Raw genomic sequence first — 20276 nt, forward strand, 5'->3', positions numbered from 1 at the left:
GCTCCTAGTCAACAGACAGAGTAAAGAGCACACATTTTTCAATTTCAGTTCAAAGCATGCAAGAAAGCAGAACAACTCATCTATTCTGCCAAGATAAACTAAAATCTAAAGCAAACAAACAAACAAAAAGAGGGTCATAAGGCTTCTCTCAGATGCTTGAAACGTAAACCCCTTACAAGCTCAACTCTTCCGAACCCACCAACGCCCAGTGTTGCGATAATCTCAAGGTTCTGGAAGGGGGATGATGAGGAAAATCTGGCCACTTTCTCCTTCAGCTGAATCATTTCCAGAGAGAGTGCTTTGGACAACTTCCAGTTAGACATGGATCTCCTGCATGAAAGAAGTGAAACTTTACATACACGCTCCGTCAAGTGGGGATTGTGGCATCAGTTCCACCCCTCTTATTTCTTTCAGTAATCACCGCTTTCCCGTTTCCTACAAAGACTCTAATCAACTGCACGGGGAAGGGGGCCAATAAAATCTGTAAACAAAAGGTTGACAAACTCACAAAATTAGCAAAGGACAAATGTCAATCTGAATCAATACAATAACCAGGTGAACTGTGTGGCATTGAAAACATGCCCCAATAAAGCTGTTAAAGTTAAGCATCAATTAAAACATACCTCAATATAGTTGGTAAAGTTAAGTGTCGATGACCAAATGTAAAACCCAAGTGCCCTTTACCTTGCTGTGCTATATACAGGAAAATGCTGCACTGTGGGTCTTTGTGAATTTTACTCTTTCTGTCATGTCTTGAAGCTTCCCACGGATAAACCAGAACAATGGTTTTGTAAAACAAAATTACATACCTTGCTTTAGAGATAATATTATTATTGGACAATAAAAATAAGTAAGAGTACTCATTTTTTGTTTGCTCGTTAGGTTGCTTGGGAACGCTCACCATCAGGGTTCAAGTGCCTGGAGGCCATTCAGGGCAATTCTTGAACAACCAGGACATGGTTCAACGCTCAGGTTCCTGGTGCTGGATTATCCATTTTACTCCAGTTGTGTTCTAAGCAATACTCAGGGGACCATGTAGTGCCAGGAATAAACCAGGGTCAGCCTCACGCAAAGCATAGGCCTTAACTCCTTAATCTCCTGGAAATATTCTTTTCTTTCCTTTTTCAATTAAGACTTATTTCTCTAAGTTATATATATATATATACATATATATATGTTGATGAACTATTATTAAATGTATTTGGTATAAAATTTTGAATATATTTCTTGCAAAAACTCTTAAAAGTTCTTGATTAAATGTTGTATTTTGATTCTTCAGTTTCCTAAGAAGTTTCCATTACCTTGATGGTAATATTTGGTGAATATATGCTTAAACATACTCTAAAATTATTTTATCAAAACAATTTTATACAAACATTTATTCTTATTTACATACAAGTTTACAATTATTATTTTTTTCTACTATTTGCGTCACACCCGGCAATGCTCAGGGCTGGCTCCTGGCTCTGCACTCAGGAATCACTCCTGGCGTTGTTCGGTGGACCATATGGGATGCTGGGAATCAAACCCGGGTCGGTTGCGTGCAAAGCAAATGCCATACCTGCTGTACTATCGCTCCAGCCCCACAAGTTTACTATTCTTTACTACTTAATACTTTCCTAGCAGTTGGTCTTCTCTTTCTGGTATCATTTTTCTTTTTCCTAAATTACATCTTTGAGTTCAGGCATTCCTTTTATGAATGTCTAATCAAAAAAATTTTAAAAATAATTTTAATTTTAAAATGCAGAGTTTTCAGGTCTGAGCAATAGCACAATGGGTGGGACACTTGCCTTGCACACAGCCTGCGCTTGGTTCGATCTCTGATAACACATATGGTTCCTCACGCCTGCCAGGAGTAACCATTGATTATAAAGTCAGGAGTAAGCCCGGAGCATAGGACTTAGAGTGGCAAAAGAAAAAGTAAAGCTTTCTACTAAATAAGTTGTCTCATTAGCATATTGAAATTAGAGACCTACCCAATTTCTTCCTACTGGTCCACATCTGGGAATTTGTTTCTTTCTACCTTTAACGAACTTTATTGATACCCCTACATATGTACCTAGAGTAAATGAGCTACTCTAAGTCTCTTGGCAATCTTGTTTGATTTCCTTGGAAAGGTGGACAAGAGGCTTATTTGCAAATTAATTAATATTCTTTTAAACTAGATCACAAAAAATTATAAAGGATTCCTTTCCCAAGGCTTCCTATCAGGATATTTCTCTCTGACATTCTGACTTATAACCTAAAAAAAGGATCCAACAACTTATCTCTGTCACTGTATTACTGTCACTCATTGCTCATTGATTTACTCAAGCAGGCACCAGTAATGTCTCCATTAGTCCCTGTCGAGTTTAGGGTCAGGGTAATGAGGCTCATTATTGTTAGTGTTTTGGGCATATCGAATACACCATGGGTAGCTTGCCATGATCTGCCATGCGAGATTCTGCATTGCTCTCTTCTGGGAGCTTTGTTTTATAGTCTCTGGATCTTGGTCATTGATGAGATTACATGATGCTGGGGGTAGTTTGTGGGTGTGGCTGCCAAGCTACTGAAAAACTGGTGATCTGGGTGAAGGAGTCCCAGTCCCAATTCAAGCAGGCTTGGAGATCTCAGCCACAGGTCCCACATACCTGTGGTCCTCTGTCGGTTCCTTCATGTGTGAGGCTCATCCTGGGGTGTGGAGAGTGGCCATGGGCATGGCTGTGGCTGGGTTCTGGAGGTTTTTAGATGCCAGGGTTCTGCTTGGGGTGGGGAGGGAAACTCAACCTGCCCCCTTCTGAGGCGCCCCGGTGAAGACAGCCTGGTGCGGAAGCAGGAGATTCTGCTCAACAGCTTAGAGACTAAACTAATACCTGTTATAGTAGTAAGCGATGTCTTTTTTGTGTGTGCGAAACAATTAGAAATAATTTCCCTCAATTTGCAGTATAGGCAAGCCAAACATTACTACACAATGACTCACACCCTTTGGGTCCCAAGTTCACTGGATGCAGGAATCAGATCCTGCTTTAAAAAGGATTCCCCAACTTACTTTGCATGTCTTTTTTCATCATCTCGGTTTAGGTTTGCCACATACCCTTCCAGATATTTCTGTAGTTCTTCAAAAGTCCCAACCGTTTGGTTGAATGTTCTAAATAAATAAAATACAATTAAAAAGCTCTGCCAATAGTTATCATTGAAAACTTGACATTCTTTTTGAGCTCATAAAAGAGTCCTTCTATGGTTAAGCACACTTGAGTGAATTGTTCTTTAGTGATTTATTATGTTAAAGTTGCCATGATATGTAGCATAGTTATCTGAAGATATATAATTGATCCTTTGAGGTTATAAAATCAAAGAGGTTGTAGTCATGAGGGTCTTTATTTTCTTTACTTGTTGTACAGTATCAGATTGAAGAGGTTCCTAGAATAAATATGTTGAGATCATCAGAACTGTCTTAGGAAGTCTAGGACATGGATCAAACTGGTTCTTCAGATATTCAACTTCTCTCAATGACAGGAAACATTCATGGAAATGTTTAGATGTTATCACATTACATTGCATATTATAGAATCTTAGCTTTACACATGTAAATTAAAAACTTTACAATATGCTTCCAAAGAATTTGTAAACTATATAAAATCATGTATCATCTCTGTAGATTACGAGAATATGAGCTACTATATATTTTATTTGACTAAGTGATAAAAGAGGAACACTGCTTTTCTTTATTTCATTAGTCCTATCATTTTGGAGCAACTTATAAGATGGTACTACAGAGTTAATGCAATTCTGGGCATGAATTTTTTTGGGAGCTAATGAAGGAAACAACGCATCATTGGATAACACCTTGCCAACCTATTTCCATTTGAGAGTTGGCATCTAAAAATGACCTTTATCTTAACACACTTTGAATTTTCCTAGCCCTGTGCTTTTGAAGTTCTACTTTATTTACACTGACTTCTTCACTAAGCCCGACTTCTGCATTTTTTCTTTGCCTAGGAAAGAACTCTGACTTTATGTATCGTTCCCATGCTTATTATATAAAAGTGTGCCACTTCACTGCACTGTGGATTGCTCTTTCTGAAAAGCTGCTATGGGAGGCAAAGGGTGGAAAGAACATCTAAAGGAGTTGGCAGAACTGGGTGGGAGCTCTTCTCTGCACAGATGTTAGTGTTGAACAATCATTTTGCATTATTCTTTTTAGTCGAAGCAACACTGGTTTAAACATTAGATGGGTTTCAGGTGCACAGTCCTTTAAGTCAACATCTGTATAAGTCAACTACCTTATGTTGGCCATCAAAATTCTAGTTTCCATCCATCACCAGAGTTGACCCCTTTGACTGGATTTAGTCCTACAGCTAACTTCCCTTCTGTAACCTTTCTTTTGTTCTTAGAGTAAAGACAGTTGCTCTGATTTTGTTTTGATCATTTGCCTTTTGTTTATGAGTCTGCCATATACAATGATATGAAACAGTCCTTCTCTTTCTCTTTCTGATTTATTTTACTAGACACAGTAGAGGGTAATTCACCCAGTGGTTTTAAACTGCTGATTTGTTAGACGGTACATAGAACCTCACCAGGTTGCAGATGTAAAGAAAAGGACTGAAAACCACTGCGTGCACCTCCACCTTTAAGAAAGAGCATTGGAATAATGAAAGCTTATTGTTAAGAATGAAGAAAATAGCTCTAGGCTTGAAATTTGTTAAAATTAGTGTGGAGAAGGTGGAGAAGTGGTAATGTGGCACAGATAACACTGAACTGATCATTGTTGAATATGTATTATGGTGTTAACACTATCCTGATTATTTTAAATATGTTTGCAATTATATAAAAAAGGTTTAAAAAATTTTAACAGTAATCGTTCCAACTGTATCACTGTGATTCTATGTTAAATGAATATTTTATTTAATTAGTCTACTGCATACTTTGTTTTCATGTTTCTTGTCATTATTGGTCTTGTTAATTCTATTTATGAGCATTCCTTATTTCTTAGTTGTATTATAACCTTCAGACAGGGATTTAGCTTTGGAGAATTTGAGTTTTCTGTACTATACCTAGCTAATTAATAAGCACTCAAAGTATTAATAAAGGATCCAAGGGTCCAGATTCAGCTCAAACACGATTTGAAGTGAATTAAAGACCCAGATAAGATATTCTGACAAATATCGGGATGCTTATATATAAATATGATACACATCATTTAAAAATGACTACAATTTTGGGGGGTTGCTTTTGGTCTACACACGGAAGTGCTCTGGGCTCTGTATTCGGGATCATTCCTGGCAGGCTCAGGAGACACTATGGAGTATGGGGCATTAAACCCAGGTTAGCTGCACACGAGGCAAGTGCCCTACACACTGTACTATTGCTTCAGCCCTAAAATGACCACAATTAAAAAAGCTAATGGGTACTTTATATTTTATCTGCAGACACGTTTTGTTTTGAATTATTTTGATAGTGAAGAGTATTTTTAGAGCTAAGTTATGAGATTGCTCATTGTGCTGTGCCGGGGACCCAGGAGCATGTATAAGCTTACTGCTCTGGAAGATGCAGCATTCAAATAAGCCCACTGCTGATATTTATGTACAAACGTTGCACACAAAATATTTAGCCTGCCGGCATCTGCCACTGCCACAGTTAGATTCAGATCAGAAGGCCCAGTTCTTCCCCATGAATTTTAATAGAATGTTCTCTCAGCTGACGATTGGCCAGCATTTCCAAGAGCTGATGAATGAGAAGACAGATGGGCCCTTGGAGTAACAGAAGGTCAAGTGTTCAAAGGTGGCAGGAGCCTGCCTCCCTGACATCAGGATACTCACTCTCGATCTATCACCAGGCAGGCAACATCATTTTCTTCAGCAATGATGTTAGCTGATCGAACATCTTCACTGCAGACAAAAAAAGAAAAAAGGGAAATCGATTTTTTAGACTGAGACATTAAGCATCCATTCTTAAAAATTTATTGTTTCTTTGTATGAAACACCTTAAGATTACCATTAAAAATATCATTATGATTATTAGTTTGGGGAACATCTGGCGGTGCTCTGGGATTCTTCTTGGCTTAGTCAGGGATCACTCCTGTTAGTGCTTGGAGAAACACAGGGGGTCCTGAAAATGGAACCCAGGCTGGCTATGTGCAAAGCAAATACCCTGCATACTCTAGTATTGCTCCAGCCTCTAAAATTATAATGTATATTATATTTCTGTTCCCAAAATATAAGGGGTAGGACGTGAAAGGTGTACCAATGAAGTCTATGGACGCAGAAATTCAGAGAAGATAGTTGCCTTAGAACACAGAGGAGTCAGTGACTGGTCAGTGTAAACAAAGTTCTTCTGAGCTTTGTGTCAGCCTAAAATAACAGTCATCCTTGGAACCAGCAGGAATTGTGAATAAGTAGAAAAAACTCAAATTAACTGAAGACATATAAAATTTTAGGTAACTGACATATAACAAATCAATCATGAATTAAACCCAGTGTCAAAGCACCTAAAGAATTCAATATTAGAATACTCTGTCTTTTTTTTTGTAAGACTTAAGGTGTCCATTTTCCATTTAAAATCTCCCAAATCAGAGCATGTCTTACACAAAAGCATGAATCCCATTGCAATTGACACATAGTTTTCTTTCATAAGGAATAGTTCATCTTTCATAATAGTTCATCTTCAACATATCTTAAATTTAATGATCAAATGCATGTGCCCAAATGATGATGAATTTAATTGCATAATGAATATTACTTTATCAATACTACTTTGTCAAGTCCTCACTGTCATCCCATTGCTCATTGATTTGTTCGAGCGGGCACCAGTAACCTCTCTCATTGAGAGACTTATTGTTCCTGTTTTTGGTATATCCAATACACACAGGTAGCTTGCCAGGCTCTGCCGAGTGGGCTTGATACTATCTGTAGTTTGCCGGGCTCTCTGAGAGGGGCAGAAGAATCGAACTCGGGTCGGCCACGTGAAAGGCAAACACCCAACCGCTGTGCTATAGCTCCAGCCCGTACCAGGGTTAATTTTTCTTTCCTCCTCCCTGAATTTGCTATAAACATAAAACACGGACAAAAGGCTTATATCCCTATTGCTCCTAGCGCTCTGAGCTTTTGTACCTGGTAACTTGGAGTAGCAAACATTATTCTAAGCAACTAGTCAAAAATGGCATCACACAATGCATCTTATCCTGCTGATGGGACGGAAGAAACTTTCACAACTGAAGTCCCCTGTCTACACAGTATCCAGAAACCTTTACTATAATCCACCATGCCTCCCATTTACAGGATCATCAGCAGAACTATATCAGCTCAGTAAACACTTGACTTTCAATTTGGGCAGTTTGGACTCAACCTGAATATCTGCAAATATCTACAGACATAGCACATATCACTGTAGCACTGTCATCCCATTGTTCACTGATTTGCTTGAGCAGGCACCAGTAACATCTCCACTGTGAGACTTGTTGTTACTGTTTTTGCCATATCAAATACGCCACGGGGAGCTTGCCAGGCTCTGCCGTGTGGTCTGGATACTCTCAGTAGCTTGCCAGGCTCTCTGAGAGGGACGGAAGAATCGAACCCGAGTCAGCCATGTGCAAGGCAAACGCCCTACCTGCTGTGCTATCACTCTAGTCCATCTAAAGACATAAAAGATAATTAAATAAAGATACTATATATGTACATATGTGATGTTGAATTCAGGCTATCTTTTGTGAGTCCAAAGAAGTCTGACTTGACTTTCATAGGTGAAGCACTGTAGCACTGTAGCACTGTTGTCCCACTGCTCATCGATTTGCTCGAGTGGGCACCAGTAACGTCTCTATTGTGAGACTTGTTGTTACTGTTTTTGGCATATCAAATACGCCAGGGGTAGTTTGCTAGGCTCTGCCGTGCGGATGGTATACTCTTGGTAGCTTGCCGGGCTCTGAAAGGGACGGAGGAATCGAACCCAGGTCGGCCACATGCAAGGCAAATGCCCTACCCGCTGTGCTATCGCTCCAGTCCCACATGTGATGCATTGGAATTAATTCCCAGCACCACACACACAAAACCAAACAAAGATAAAAAACAAAGGAAACAAGCCTAGCACTCTGTTCATTTCTCTGGACAGTCTCTACAAACACTTTATATGTATGAGAGGCTTATAAGTACAGATATGTCTTGTTCATAGTAACTGTGTCATAGACTTATTTTTGCACATAAAATTATGAAAGAACTCCTGGGACTCTTTAGTGTTGAGTTATGGAACTATATAGAATACAAGGAATATAGAGTTACAGTGGTCTTAAAAAGTGAAGGCATAAAAATGAACAAAATGTAAAAATATTTGTGTCTAACTCCCTTTCAAATGGATTTTGAGCTTCCACACATAGGCTGGGGAGATAGCTCAAATGGTCTAGTACATGCCAAGATTTTTAGTTTTAAATGCATTATCGAGCCAGGTGTCTTGTTAAATGTAAATTTTCGGGTGTCTCATGAGAAAACATTCTAATCATCTAGCTGTAATGTAACAGCAAAAATTATTTTAGGTCCAGCAAAACCAGAGAGAATGTTTCCTTTTAAGAACTGTAACTCTTAGTGCAATTATAAAGTACCCTGAACTTTCAAACTCCAGTTGTTTTGTTAGAGGTATAAGAAAACAATCTGTAAATGTTAACAATAAGTATATCAAAAATCTGAATAATAACTTTACATATTTATGACAATAGATCACACTCATGTAATATATTCTGTCACAAGTAAACAAATAAAAAGAGGTGATTTTCTTATTTTCTGGTTAGTAAAGAATTGAGAGTTCATTACCACCCAGAAAAAGAGGAAAGAAAAATCAACTTGTCTTTAATTCAACTTTTAATTTACCAATATTCACAATTAAGTGTAGATTTTCTTTTCAATAAAGAGCTTTGTGAATCTTAAATAGTCAAAATTGTCTTCAAATAATTTCTTCTTAAGTTTTTCTTTATCCTGATTCATATAATTCTGACATGCTAATCAGAAAAACCGGTAGCTCTAGATAAAATTTGAGAGACACTTTAACAAATGGTGCTGGCACAACTGGACAACCACATGCAAAAGAATGGGCTTAGACCTCGACCTGACACCATGCACAAAAGTCAGATCAAATGGATTAAAGACCTCAACATCAGACCACAAACCATAACGTACATTGAAGACAAGGTCGGCAAAACTCTCTATAATATTGAAGCCAACGGTTTCTTCAAAGATGTCACACAACTGACCAACCAAGAGGAAACAGAGATAAACAAATGGGACTACATTAAACTAAGAAGTTTCTGCACCGCAAAAGATACAGTGACCAGAATACAAAGACAATCTACAGAATGGTAAAGGATATTCACCCAATACCCATCAGATAAGGGGTTGATATCAAGGGTATATAAGGCACTGGTTGAACTCTACAAGAAGAAAACATCAAACCACATCAGAAAATGGGGCGAAGAAATGAACAGAAACTTTCCCAAGGAAGAGATACTAATGGCCAAAAGGCACATGAAAAAGTGCTCTACATCACTAATCATCAGGGAGATGCAGCTTAAAACAACCATGAGATACCACCTCACACCACAGAGACTAGCACACATCCAAAAGAACAAAAGCAACCACTGTTGGAGAGGATGTGGGGAGAAAGGGACCCTCCTACACTGCTGGTGGGAATGCCGACTGGTTCAACCTTTCTGGAAAACAATATGGACGCTTCTCAAAACATTAGAAATTGAGCTCCCATTTGACCCAGCAATACCACTGCTGGGAATATATCCCAGAGAAGCAAAAAAGTATAGCCAAAATGACACTTGCACTTATATGTTCATCGCAGCACTGTTTACAATAGCAAGAATCTGGAAATAAACCGAGTGCCCGAGAACAGATGACTGGTTAAAGAAACTCTGGTACATCTATACAATGGAATACTATGCAGGTGTTAGAAAATATGAAGTCATGAACTTTGCATATCATTGGATCAACATGGAAAGTATCATGCTCAGTGAAATGAGTCAGAAAAAGAGAGACAGACATAGAAAATTGCACTCATCTGTGGAATATAAAATAGCAGAGTAGGAGACCAATATCCAAGAATAGTAGAAACAAGTATCAATAGGTTGGCTCCATGGCTTGGAAGCTGGTCTCACATGCTGGGGAAAAAGGCAGCTCAGATAGAGAAGAGAATACCAAGTAAAATGTGGTTGGAGATCCTGCTCGGGAAGGGAGATAGATGTGTGCTGAAAGTAGTCTAGAAACTGAACACGATGGCCATTCAATGCCCCTATTGCAAACCACAGCACCCAATTGGAGAGAGAGAGATCAAAAGAGAATACCCTGCCACAGAGGCAAGGTAGGGTGGGGGGAATTGGGATTGGGGGGTGGGAGGGATACTGGGTTTATTGGTGGTGGAGAATGGGCACTGGTGGCGGGATATGTTTGCGAACATTGTATGAGGGAAAAACAAGCTCGAAAATGTGTGAATCTGTATCTGTACCCTCACAGTGATTCACTAATTAAAGAATAAAATAAATTAAAATAATATTAATAATAAAATAACATTGCTAATTCATAAAAAATAAATAAAATAAAATTTGAGAGACAAATACTGCATTTATGAGCATAAATTTAAAATAAAAGCAATTAGTTATGATATACAGTTTTAATTAATTTCAAGATAATTTCAAAGCATATAAAACTTCAAAAAGTGTGCTGCTCAAAATTTTGACTTGCTCTTTAATAAAGTTATTTATATTTCAGAAATAGAAATACATTTTCTGAGGTTGCTTTTTGAGTTCCAGGAAGCACAAACTTTCTCCTGAGTCATTTAATTAACCTTTATAAATATTTTTTCCATCAGTTAGATCAACAGTAAATAAGCCCTTGGACCAAAAGACCAAGAATTCAGGTACTTATTTCAAATCAACTACTTTAAGTCATTTCCAAAAGTTGCAAAATGAGTTGATAAAAATCCCTAGGAAAATATTTTTTTAGCATGATTTAAAACTACACAAAATGTGTATAATAATTATCTGACCACTTCTAATCTATAAACAGGATCATATTTTAAACCTTGAAAATAGAAAAATTCATTCTGAGGGAAAAATTACAGTTTTGCTTTCTTAATCTCTTTTAAACTATTCTAATAAAATACTAATTATATTTTTACTAGCAAATCTTTGCAAACTTCCCAATTTGTTTACCCTAAGATTTTAGTACACTGAATTTCTCCACAACAATATTTTTTAAAATATAGTTCAATTTTTTAAATTTCTAAATATTAGCAAATATTAATTTGGTAGTTCAAATTGACAACTCTGAGTAGCTGCATACACAGAATAGTCAATGATTCAAACACAATGTGTAAATATACAGATTAGAGCTTTTTACCTGATAAGAGCTTTTTCTCCAAAGTACTCCCCCTTCTGCAATGTTTTTATTAGTTGTGGTTGCTCATGGCCTTCTGTACTTTGGGTGACTTTTACCTAAATGACACCAAGAGAAAGACAAAAACAGGAGAATCTGAACACATAATAATTCAGTCAAACCCTCTACATCTATATAAACCTGACCAAAGAATAAAAAATAAAAGCTTTTGTTTTAGTTTTTCAAGATTTGGATCCAATTACTTCTTTCAAGGCATTACTCAAAATAAAATGGTCCCATTATTCAAAAATAGTTGACAAATTAATAGTGATAAGGTTGAGTATTAGGCATTCTGAGTCTCGCTTCTACAGATTAACTCACTTAATTCTCCAAATGTGAATTTAAAATTAGGAAGTTTTTATGGGTGTTTGACTCTGACTGTCATATCAGGACTTTTAAGAACCTCCATGAATGAGCCCACAAAATGTCAATGCTTCTGGCATGTGACCTATATTACTCCAGTTCACATGGGAATAAGGGTTGCTTTATGATGACTAGAAATTCTAATTGACATTTATGGAAGACACAATTAACAATTAAAAAATTAAATAATAAATACAATTTACTATTAGCCAAAATTATTTTAAAGCACAGGATCCAGGTTGGAGAGAGAATAAAATGTGTGTCTACGTATTGAAGACTTGCTGAGGTTTGAAGTTATTTTTATTAATTTTTCCCCCTCACTTGAGGCTTCATTCAAATAAGCCACAATCAAGTTCACAGAGGACAGTGCTTGATTCTATGATACACTCTTCCATCGAAGTAATAACATGCAAATTTTAACAATGTATCATCACAAATGCTCAAGATTTTACACTTTCTTCCACATTTTACAAAAACTTTTAATATCTGAGAAATAGTACTGAGAATCATGAAAGAAATGAGGGACTGACAAGTTATCCACCCAATATCCAGGTTAAACGCTATGTACATTTTAATGTACATTGAGTGTACGTAAATCAGCGTAAAGTATACATAGTAGCATAACATAAATGTACGTATTATTATATTTTCATCAGCATCAATCAACTTGACCTCTTGTGTAAACCGTTTGTACTAAGGTTTTGGAACATATTTACTAAAGCTTTACATTTTATTATCACTTTCTCCAACTGCCAGAAGCATTTTCCTCCACTGCTACTTTTCTTAGGTGTTGGACAGAAAAATTGTTTCAGATCTGAAATCTGGATACTTGGAATGACTGAGACGCACATATTCAATAGCTAGAAAAGACTTTAGAAATAATCCAGTCATTTTATATATGATAAAACTAAGACCAAAATACACTGGGGCCGGTACAATAGTACAGTGGGGAGAGCGTTTGTCATATGTGCGGCCAATCCAGGTTTGGTCCTCAGCATCCTACACGGTCCACAAGTATCATCAGCAGTAATTCCTAAGTGCATGAATGCAGAGTCAGAAATGACCCCTGACATCACCTGGTGTGGTTCCAAAATAGGAAGGAAGGAAGGAAGGAAGGAAGGAAGGAAGGAAGGAAGGAAGGAAGGAAGGAAGGAAGGAAGGAAGGAAGGAAGGAAGGGAGGGAGGGAGGGAGGGAGGGAGGGAGGGAGGGAGGGAGGGAGGGAGGGAGGGAGGGAGGAAGGGAGGGAGGAAGGAAGGAAGGAAGGAAGGAAGGAAGGAAGGAAGGAAGGAAGGAAGGAAGGAAGGAAGGAAGGAAGGAAGGAAGGAAGGAAGGGATGGAGGGAGGGAGGGAGGGAGGGAGGAAGGGAGGAAGGAAGGGAGGGAGGGAGGGAGGGAGGGAGGGAGGGAGGGAGGGAGGAAGGAAAAAGGAGAAGGGAAGGGAAGGGAAGGGAAGGGAAGGGAAGGGAAGGGAAGGGAAGGGAAGGGAAGGGAAGGGAAGGGAAGGGAAGGGAAGGGAAGGGAAGGGAAGGGAAGGGAAGGGAAGGGAAGGGAAGGGAAGGGAAGGGAAGGGAAGGGAAGGGAAGGGAAGGGAAGGGAAGGGAAGGGAAGGGAAGGGAAGGGAAGGGAAGGGAAGGGAAGGGAAGGGAAGGGAAGGGAAGGGAAGGGAAGGGAAGGGAAGGGAAGGGAAGGGAAGGGAAGGGACAAAGAAAGGAACAAAGAAAGTCAAGCAACCTGCCCTGCCCTCATGAAACAAATGTCTCCACTGGATTCCGGCAAGCCTCTTGTGTCTCCAAACAAAGAACTCAGATTGTACTGAGGTGTCAGGCAAACTGATTTTGAAAAGACTTAATTTGCTTTAAACAAAGTTTTAATAACATTTACCTTTCCTTTTGCCAAAATGAAAAATGTACTTCCTTCTTCACCCTCTCTAATAATGTAATCTCCTTTGTCATAGTACTCCTATTGGGAAGAGAGAAAAAGAAAGTTTAGACATACTGACATACATTTAAAGACACAAACTCTTATGTCCTTGAGCTAACCATGGTCGCACCTGCCTCTTTAATTTCTTGCTTAATGTAGCACTGTAGTGCATTGATTTGACTTTTTAAATGTTGCATTCCTAAATGTCACCAGGATCACACTGAACTGTGCTGAGGTGAGAAACAGGGGTGAGGAATAAGATTCTGGGGGTCAAACTCAGGATGCCACATGCATGGCTTGTGCTCTGTCCACCCTTTGAGCTATCTCCTTGGACCCTAGTCAATTTTTAACAGGAAAAAGTGTCACTGGAACACTAAATTTCAGGCATGGGACATGAAGAGTAATGAGAATAAGGCAATAATCACTGATATATCGCTGAGTTTTCACCAAAAGAATCTAAACATAAACTGAGTATCTGATTATTTGGAACTATTTTCCTCAATTGTTATTAGGGATTCAGGCCTTTGAATTCCTGGAAGATCAATATGCACAGAACCTCCTCTATATGGGTCCTTTCAAAGATTTATTATCATTAAAAAAATCTATCAGGATTTCTCATATGTAAAGTCTATTCTTAAAAGTAGGTCTGATTATAAAATCTCAAACTGTCATTTCTTTTTTTTAACGTGTGTGTGTGTGTGTGTGTGTGTTGGGTGGGTAAAAGTAACTTATCCACATGTCAGGACAAAAGAGCACCTCTGTCTCTCAGAAAATAGAAGATGGACTGAATACCTTTTGCTTTATCTTGATATAGTTTTAAAGTCTCAGTAATGAAATGTATAAATATTCAGACAATAGTGGGCTTGTTTAACTTCACAAAAAGGTACAACAAACAACATTAATAGCTCTTCTTTTTCTGTTAGGCTTAAATTCCAAACAAAACAATTTTTGTGTCTACTATATTTCAGTGTTTTTTTTTATCATTTACTCTTAAAAATCTACACAAATGAAAACCTTTAGTTCTAATGTTAAACCTTTAGTTCTAAGTATGTAAAGAACATACTTCTTCTTTACATTAAACTTTTATTACATGGTTATGAAAGGAAGCATACTATCTCAGAGGGAAAAGGACCCTGAATCAGAGAAATCTGAATTCGATTCCCAGTTCTGCTTTGAATTTCACTTCTATAATTCAGAAGTTTCCAATAAGAATCTACTTTCACAGATTCAGAGAAGAGAAGCACATCAATTTTCTATTGGAAATGTAACAAATAGTAACACAATTGGTGATCTGAAGCAACACAAAATTGCACTATTAGTTTCTGATCAGACATTCCAGTTCCACTGGAGATCTCTGTCTAAAATCCACGAAGACTGAGTTCAAGGTATCCACAGGGTGATGTCACTTTCTGGAGGCTTCTAGGAAAAAAGCAACCTTCATGCTCATTCAGGCTGCTAGTAGGATTCAGTTCTTAGTATTCAGCCCATTTTCAGTTGACTATCAGTCATCTGGGGGCTACCTGAATTCCTGGAGGCTCCCTCTGGTGAAGACATAGCAACAAGCACATCAAATTCTGCCTAAATTTGGATCTCTCAGACTTTCTGCTTTCCTGCATCGCTCTGACTCCAGCCAGAGAAAATTCTCTTCTCAGAATAATCATCCTATCTGATAGTCCTGAATTTTAATTGTATCTATAGTTATATAATTTTTGTCACATACTATAACGTAGTCACAGATTCCAGGAATTAGGTTATAAACAATTCGGGTGACTTCATTCTATCTTCCACAATAAGACAAAGTCCATGTTTATTTTAAGCTTCTAGTGCTCCTGAAATAGTGCTCAATGGCTGTCATGGTAAGAAGGGGCCTGATGATATAAGTAGTAGAGGGAGTTTTTACTCGAGTGGAACAGTAGAGGTACTGTACCTTTGTATACCTAAAACACACACATGACACTATTGTAACCATGTCATTTCAATAATAATAAAGCAGGGCCAAGAGATAGTTTCGCAAGGAAGGTGCTTACATGTGGCTGACGCAGGTCTCATACCTGGCACAGCTCTGGTCTCCCAGACCCTGCTAGGAGTGATCCCTGAGCCCAGAGCCAGGAGTAAGCTCTGAACATCACTAGGTGTGACTAGAACATGTTAAAAAGGAGGAGAACCATAAGGGTTTGTTTAGAGGCCAACTATTCCATATCTCAGTTGCAAAAATAAGATGCGATAACCTTCCTAATCAACATTCAAGGAGCCGGCAGAGCTGTGTATAAAGCACCAGGCAGCACATGTGCTACACTGCCAGGCGCCTGTGACTGATCGTTGCTGTGGAAGATGCAAACTGATCAGCAAAGCCTTCCCCAGTCGCTGCTGGCTGTTCAGATCCACCGCACTCCCCTGCTTTCCCACTCGGAGCCGTGACCCCGGGTTAATGAAATGAACCTGACCGGAAGTGACGGTTCTCACTCTCAAGGCGGGCCCCAGAGTCTTTTCACAAGTCCTCATCATTTCCCCCCAACTGCAGCGACACAGCCCAGTGGGTCTTCGGAGAGGGGCCGCGTGGGAAAGGGCAGAGCAGTCACCTGAAGCCAACTGGGATGAATATTCTGCCAGGACCGTTCCATAGGAGACAATTTGCTTGGAATATACTTTGGAATTTGAGCCTCACCATTTCCTTACTCCAGCTCCTTCTTCTATTTCCTATCACAAACTTTCAGGCGAGCTGACTCTTAGAGTCGAGACCAGGAGTTGCATGAGCGACCATGCCACATAGACATAGAGTGCAGGTATCCTTATTCTGTAGCTAATGCTCCGTGTTCCAGCCATAAGGGCGGGTGGCGCACTCTACATTCCTGATTCATACTCTCTACTCTTCAGACTCTCTCTCTTTTGTTTGTTTGGTTTTTTTTTTTTTTTTTGGCTTTTTGGGTCACATCCAGCAATGCTCAGGGCTGACTCCTGGCTCTATACTCAGGAATCACTCCTGGTGGTGCTGGAGAGACCATATAGGATGCTGGGAATTGAACCCAGGTTGACCGCATGCAAGGCCTTGCCCATTGTACTATCGCTCCAGCCCTCTTCAGACTCTCTTATTCCAAACTCAGATCCCTTGGCCCACCCGGAGCCCAAGAATAGGGAGAGGTCTTGAAGCACTGGCAGGCTGTCATCAGTGACTGTAAAACCTTTGCTGTGCAAGGATATACGGCTCCATTTGCCATCAGTGACCCTGCAAAGGGAAAACCTGAAAGGGAACACTGAGAAGGCTTGGTTGTCTCCCACAGAGCAAACTTCCTAGTGCTTATTTTCCCTGGGAATGGTTCTTTGTCCCCCAAAACCATGGGAGGCAGATAAATAATACCTCCCACTGTGTTGACAGTAAGTTCACAGATCAAAAAAGGCTGGGGAGGGAGGGCAGACCAAAAATATAGAGTGGGAAGCACTGGCCACAATGCTAGACTGTGTTCGTCAACCAGGGGGTGCAGCTAGGCGAGCTAGGTGGTCACCAAGACCAAAAAGAGAAGCACAAACACTGCGGTTATTGTCCTTCGGTCACTTCGCAAAGGGGTCCTTTAGAGAACTAAAAAGCCCAAATCCCTATCCTGTGGATCAATGGTTTTCAAGTGTTTTTTCACTTCCACCTAAAGTAAGAAGTGCATTTTACATGTACACCCAGGTACATGCAAACCTAGACATTAATATAAAACAGAACTACCAAACAAGGCTTACTACTTACTTACTACTCAGATAACTTACTATTCAGATAATTTCTTAAAAAAATTGTCTTTATGTTTACCAATGAATTGAAAGGGTATTTGTTTAAAAGAGGTTGGGGGTAGAGAGATAGTACAAGTAGGGCGCTTGCCTTGCATAAGGCTGACCCAGGTTTGATTCCTGAACCTCATAATGTGTGTCCCAAATAGTTTTTTTTTAATTATTAAAATGGAGAATCCCTGAATGATTCCTTGCACCCTATAAGTTGTGGCCTTCAAAACAAAGCAAAACAAATTGATTAAAATAGAGAAATCTGGTCTTCTAACCCATTTTGGCACCCAGAGCGGCTTCTTGCAGAAATGCATCTAGACTGTGAGCTGTGCTACAACTCCATGCCGCCCAGGGATGGATCTTTCCTCCCCACCCTGTTTTTCTGCGTGAAAAAAATGGCAGCGGCAACAACACCTACATGGCGAGAGCCACCGTCTAAGACTTCCAACCCAGAGGTATGAATTTTGCAGTTTTGTGGCTCATAGGCGATCATGGGAAGCGGGCGTTACCGGCACATCCTTGGCCCAGATCAGATCTGGAGCTGCCGAACGTGAAATGAACCCTGTGCTCCTAAAGACTATGATCCCAGAGGTCTTCTAACCCATTTTCGCACCCAGAGCGGCTTCTTACAGAAATGCATCTAGACTGTGAACTGAGCTAAAATATCAGAAATCCAAAACCTCATAGAGCTCATAGAGTCTTCATTCTCAGCAATGAAAAGAAATTATTAAATGATGACTTTTGAGCAGGCCTGATTGTTGGGGGGAAATTCCAAACAATAATAGTGAGTTCTCTATTGAAATACTGAATGTATTCAAAGTATAGAGGAAATAAAGTGAAGATCATTAGCTACTTAGGTGGGGGCTGGGTGGGAGGGGGATATTTTTGGGTTCTTGGTGGTGGGACATGTGCACTGGGGAAGGGATGGAGGTTCAATCATTGTATGACTGAGACTTAAACCTGAAAGCTTTGTATTTTTTTCACGGTGATTCAATAAAATAAAAACTTAAAAAAAAAACAAAATCAAGAAATCTCTGAATGAAGAGACAAACTCTAAATATATAAACTTTATTCATGACTTTAAATGAGTGTGTCTCTCTGCTTAATAAGTGCTTGGTTAAAATGTTAAAATGTGGGTCTCTGGTTCAGTGTATGGTCACTGGGAAGCTGGCCTAAAAAATTATTAAAGTGGGGCCAGAGTGATAGAATAGTGGGCAACATGCTGCTGGCCTCACAAACAGCCGACCCAGGTTTGACACCCTGCACCCAATAAGGTCCTCTGAACATCGCCAGGAGTGATTTCTGAGTGCAGAATCAGGAGGAACTTCCGAGCACCACTGAGAGTGACCCCAAAACCAAACCAAAACAAACAGACAAAAAAGTAATTAAAGCATCATGATTTACAAAGTTGTTCAGAGCTGAATTAAATCCTAAAAGTGTTCAAGCACAGATCCCATCACCTGCGCCCACCTTCTTCCACTGGGGTCCCAGATTCCCTCCCACCCCTCAGCCTGTCTCCTTGACAGGCACATTTTTGTTTGGTTGTTCTAGTTTGGATCTCATGTTCCCAGGGTTGGTTTTGTGGTTTGGATCTAGAGGTGATGCATCACCATCTACCCTGGACCAGTGCCCTCCCCTTGTCCACTGTCCTTCCACTGCCATTACTTGATGCATCCAGCTCTTTTTACTTTCCCCCTCAATTTCTGATTTCTTTTTCTTTTTCTTTTTCTTTTTTTTCTTTTGCTTTTTAGGTCACACCCAGCAATGCACAGGGATTACTCCTGGCTCTGCACTCAGGAATTACTTCTGGCGCTGCTCAGGGGACCATATGGGATGCTGGGAATCGAACCCGGGTTGGCCACGAGCAAGGCAAACGCCCTACTCACTGTGCTATCGCTCCAGCCCCCCTGATTTCTTTTCTTTTCTGCCCTTCTTCTACATGTACTCTGGGGTCATGGCTGACCTAAGCATGCCCCGAGGACTTGGCGGGTGATCTGAATAAGGGGAAGAGCATTCCATATCATTCCACTCTCCTCCTACTATACCCCTACAACAAGAAATGATTGAATTGGAGTTGCAAGGACACTGGGCCAAACACCAAAGCTCTGTGTCAGACTCAGGTGACTTTGCCAGCTACCACAGTCAAATCTCATGTTTCCTGGATGGAGCACTGAGCGTGGAAGCTGGAACTGCATCTACTCCTGTCTTCCCTACCGCTCACTGCCAGGTGCAGACGTGTCATTATCATATTCATTATCATCATAGTTACACTGTATCTTTTATTATGATGCTCATTTGTTAAGTCTTAAAGCCCATCGGTGAGGTGAATATGTTGGCAGATTCCCACATTCCATCAGACCAAGAGAAAAGGTTTCAAGGTGGTGTTTGTTAGCCCCTAGAAGTGTCTTGGTGATTTAGATGACAGCCACACAAACTACTGGAGCACGGCACAAGGAGAAACATTTGAACTAGGAATTCAACCCTCTTAATAAACATAACAGATCATCTTGGTGGTAGGTAATTCTAGCCGCCCACCCTCGCCCTGAGAACCAAACAAAGCAAAACAGAACCTTCTCGAATCAATTCCCACACAACCTGCCAGATTCAGCCTGCTTTTCTCAATGATTATGAAGCCAGTTTGCAGGACAGCTGGACTTGGAATTCATCTGGGCGAGCTGTCAGAACTCCCATCCCTAAGTGACGGGCTGTTGTCAGGACCCTGTTAATGGGCCATTAGTCCGAGTTATGCTGGGTAAATTATGCGCTTTTCTTAGAGTTAAATAGAGCCTCACTCCCTTGTTAATCACGTTCCACATTTGAGAATTTTCACACATGTTA

At 39.8% G+C, this 20276-nt stretch overlaps 1 protein-coding gene across 2 annotated transcripts in view; it reads right to left on the reverse strand.

Moving 5' to 3' along the window:
• PRKG2 (protein kinase cGMP-dependent 2) overlaps positions 1 to 20276 on the reverse strand; it is a 111532-nt gene that overhangs the window by 45708 nt on the left and 45548 nt on the right. The window contains exons 7-11 of one of the 2 annotated variants that reach the window (XM_055138987.1): positions 13641 to 13718; positions 11361 to 11455; positions 5799 to 5867; positions 3029 to 3127; positions 177 to 330 (exon numbers count right to left, since the gene is read on the reverse strand). In XM_055138987.1, coding sequence (XP_054994962.1) covers positions 177 to 330; positions 3029 to 3127; positions 5799 to 5867; positions 11361 to 11455; positions 13641 to 13718 — 495 coding nt within the window. Of the gene's footprint in view, positions 1 to 176; positions 331 to 3028; positions 3128 to 5798; positions 5868 to 11360; positions 11456 to 13640; positions 13719 to 20276 lie in introns of those variants that run through there. The other variant, XM_055138988.1, reaches the window with a different exon arrangement.

The sequence above is a fragment of the Sorex araneus genome, chromosome 5 (assembly GCF_027595985.1).
Source record: "Sorex araneus isolate mSorAra2 chromosome 5, mSorAra2.pri, whole genome shotgun sequence".
In the NCBI taxonomy this organism is placed as follows: Eukaryota; Metazoa; Chordata; class Mammalia; order Eulipotyphla; family Soricidae; genus Sorex; species Sorex araneus.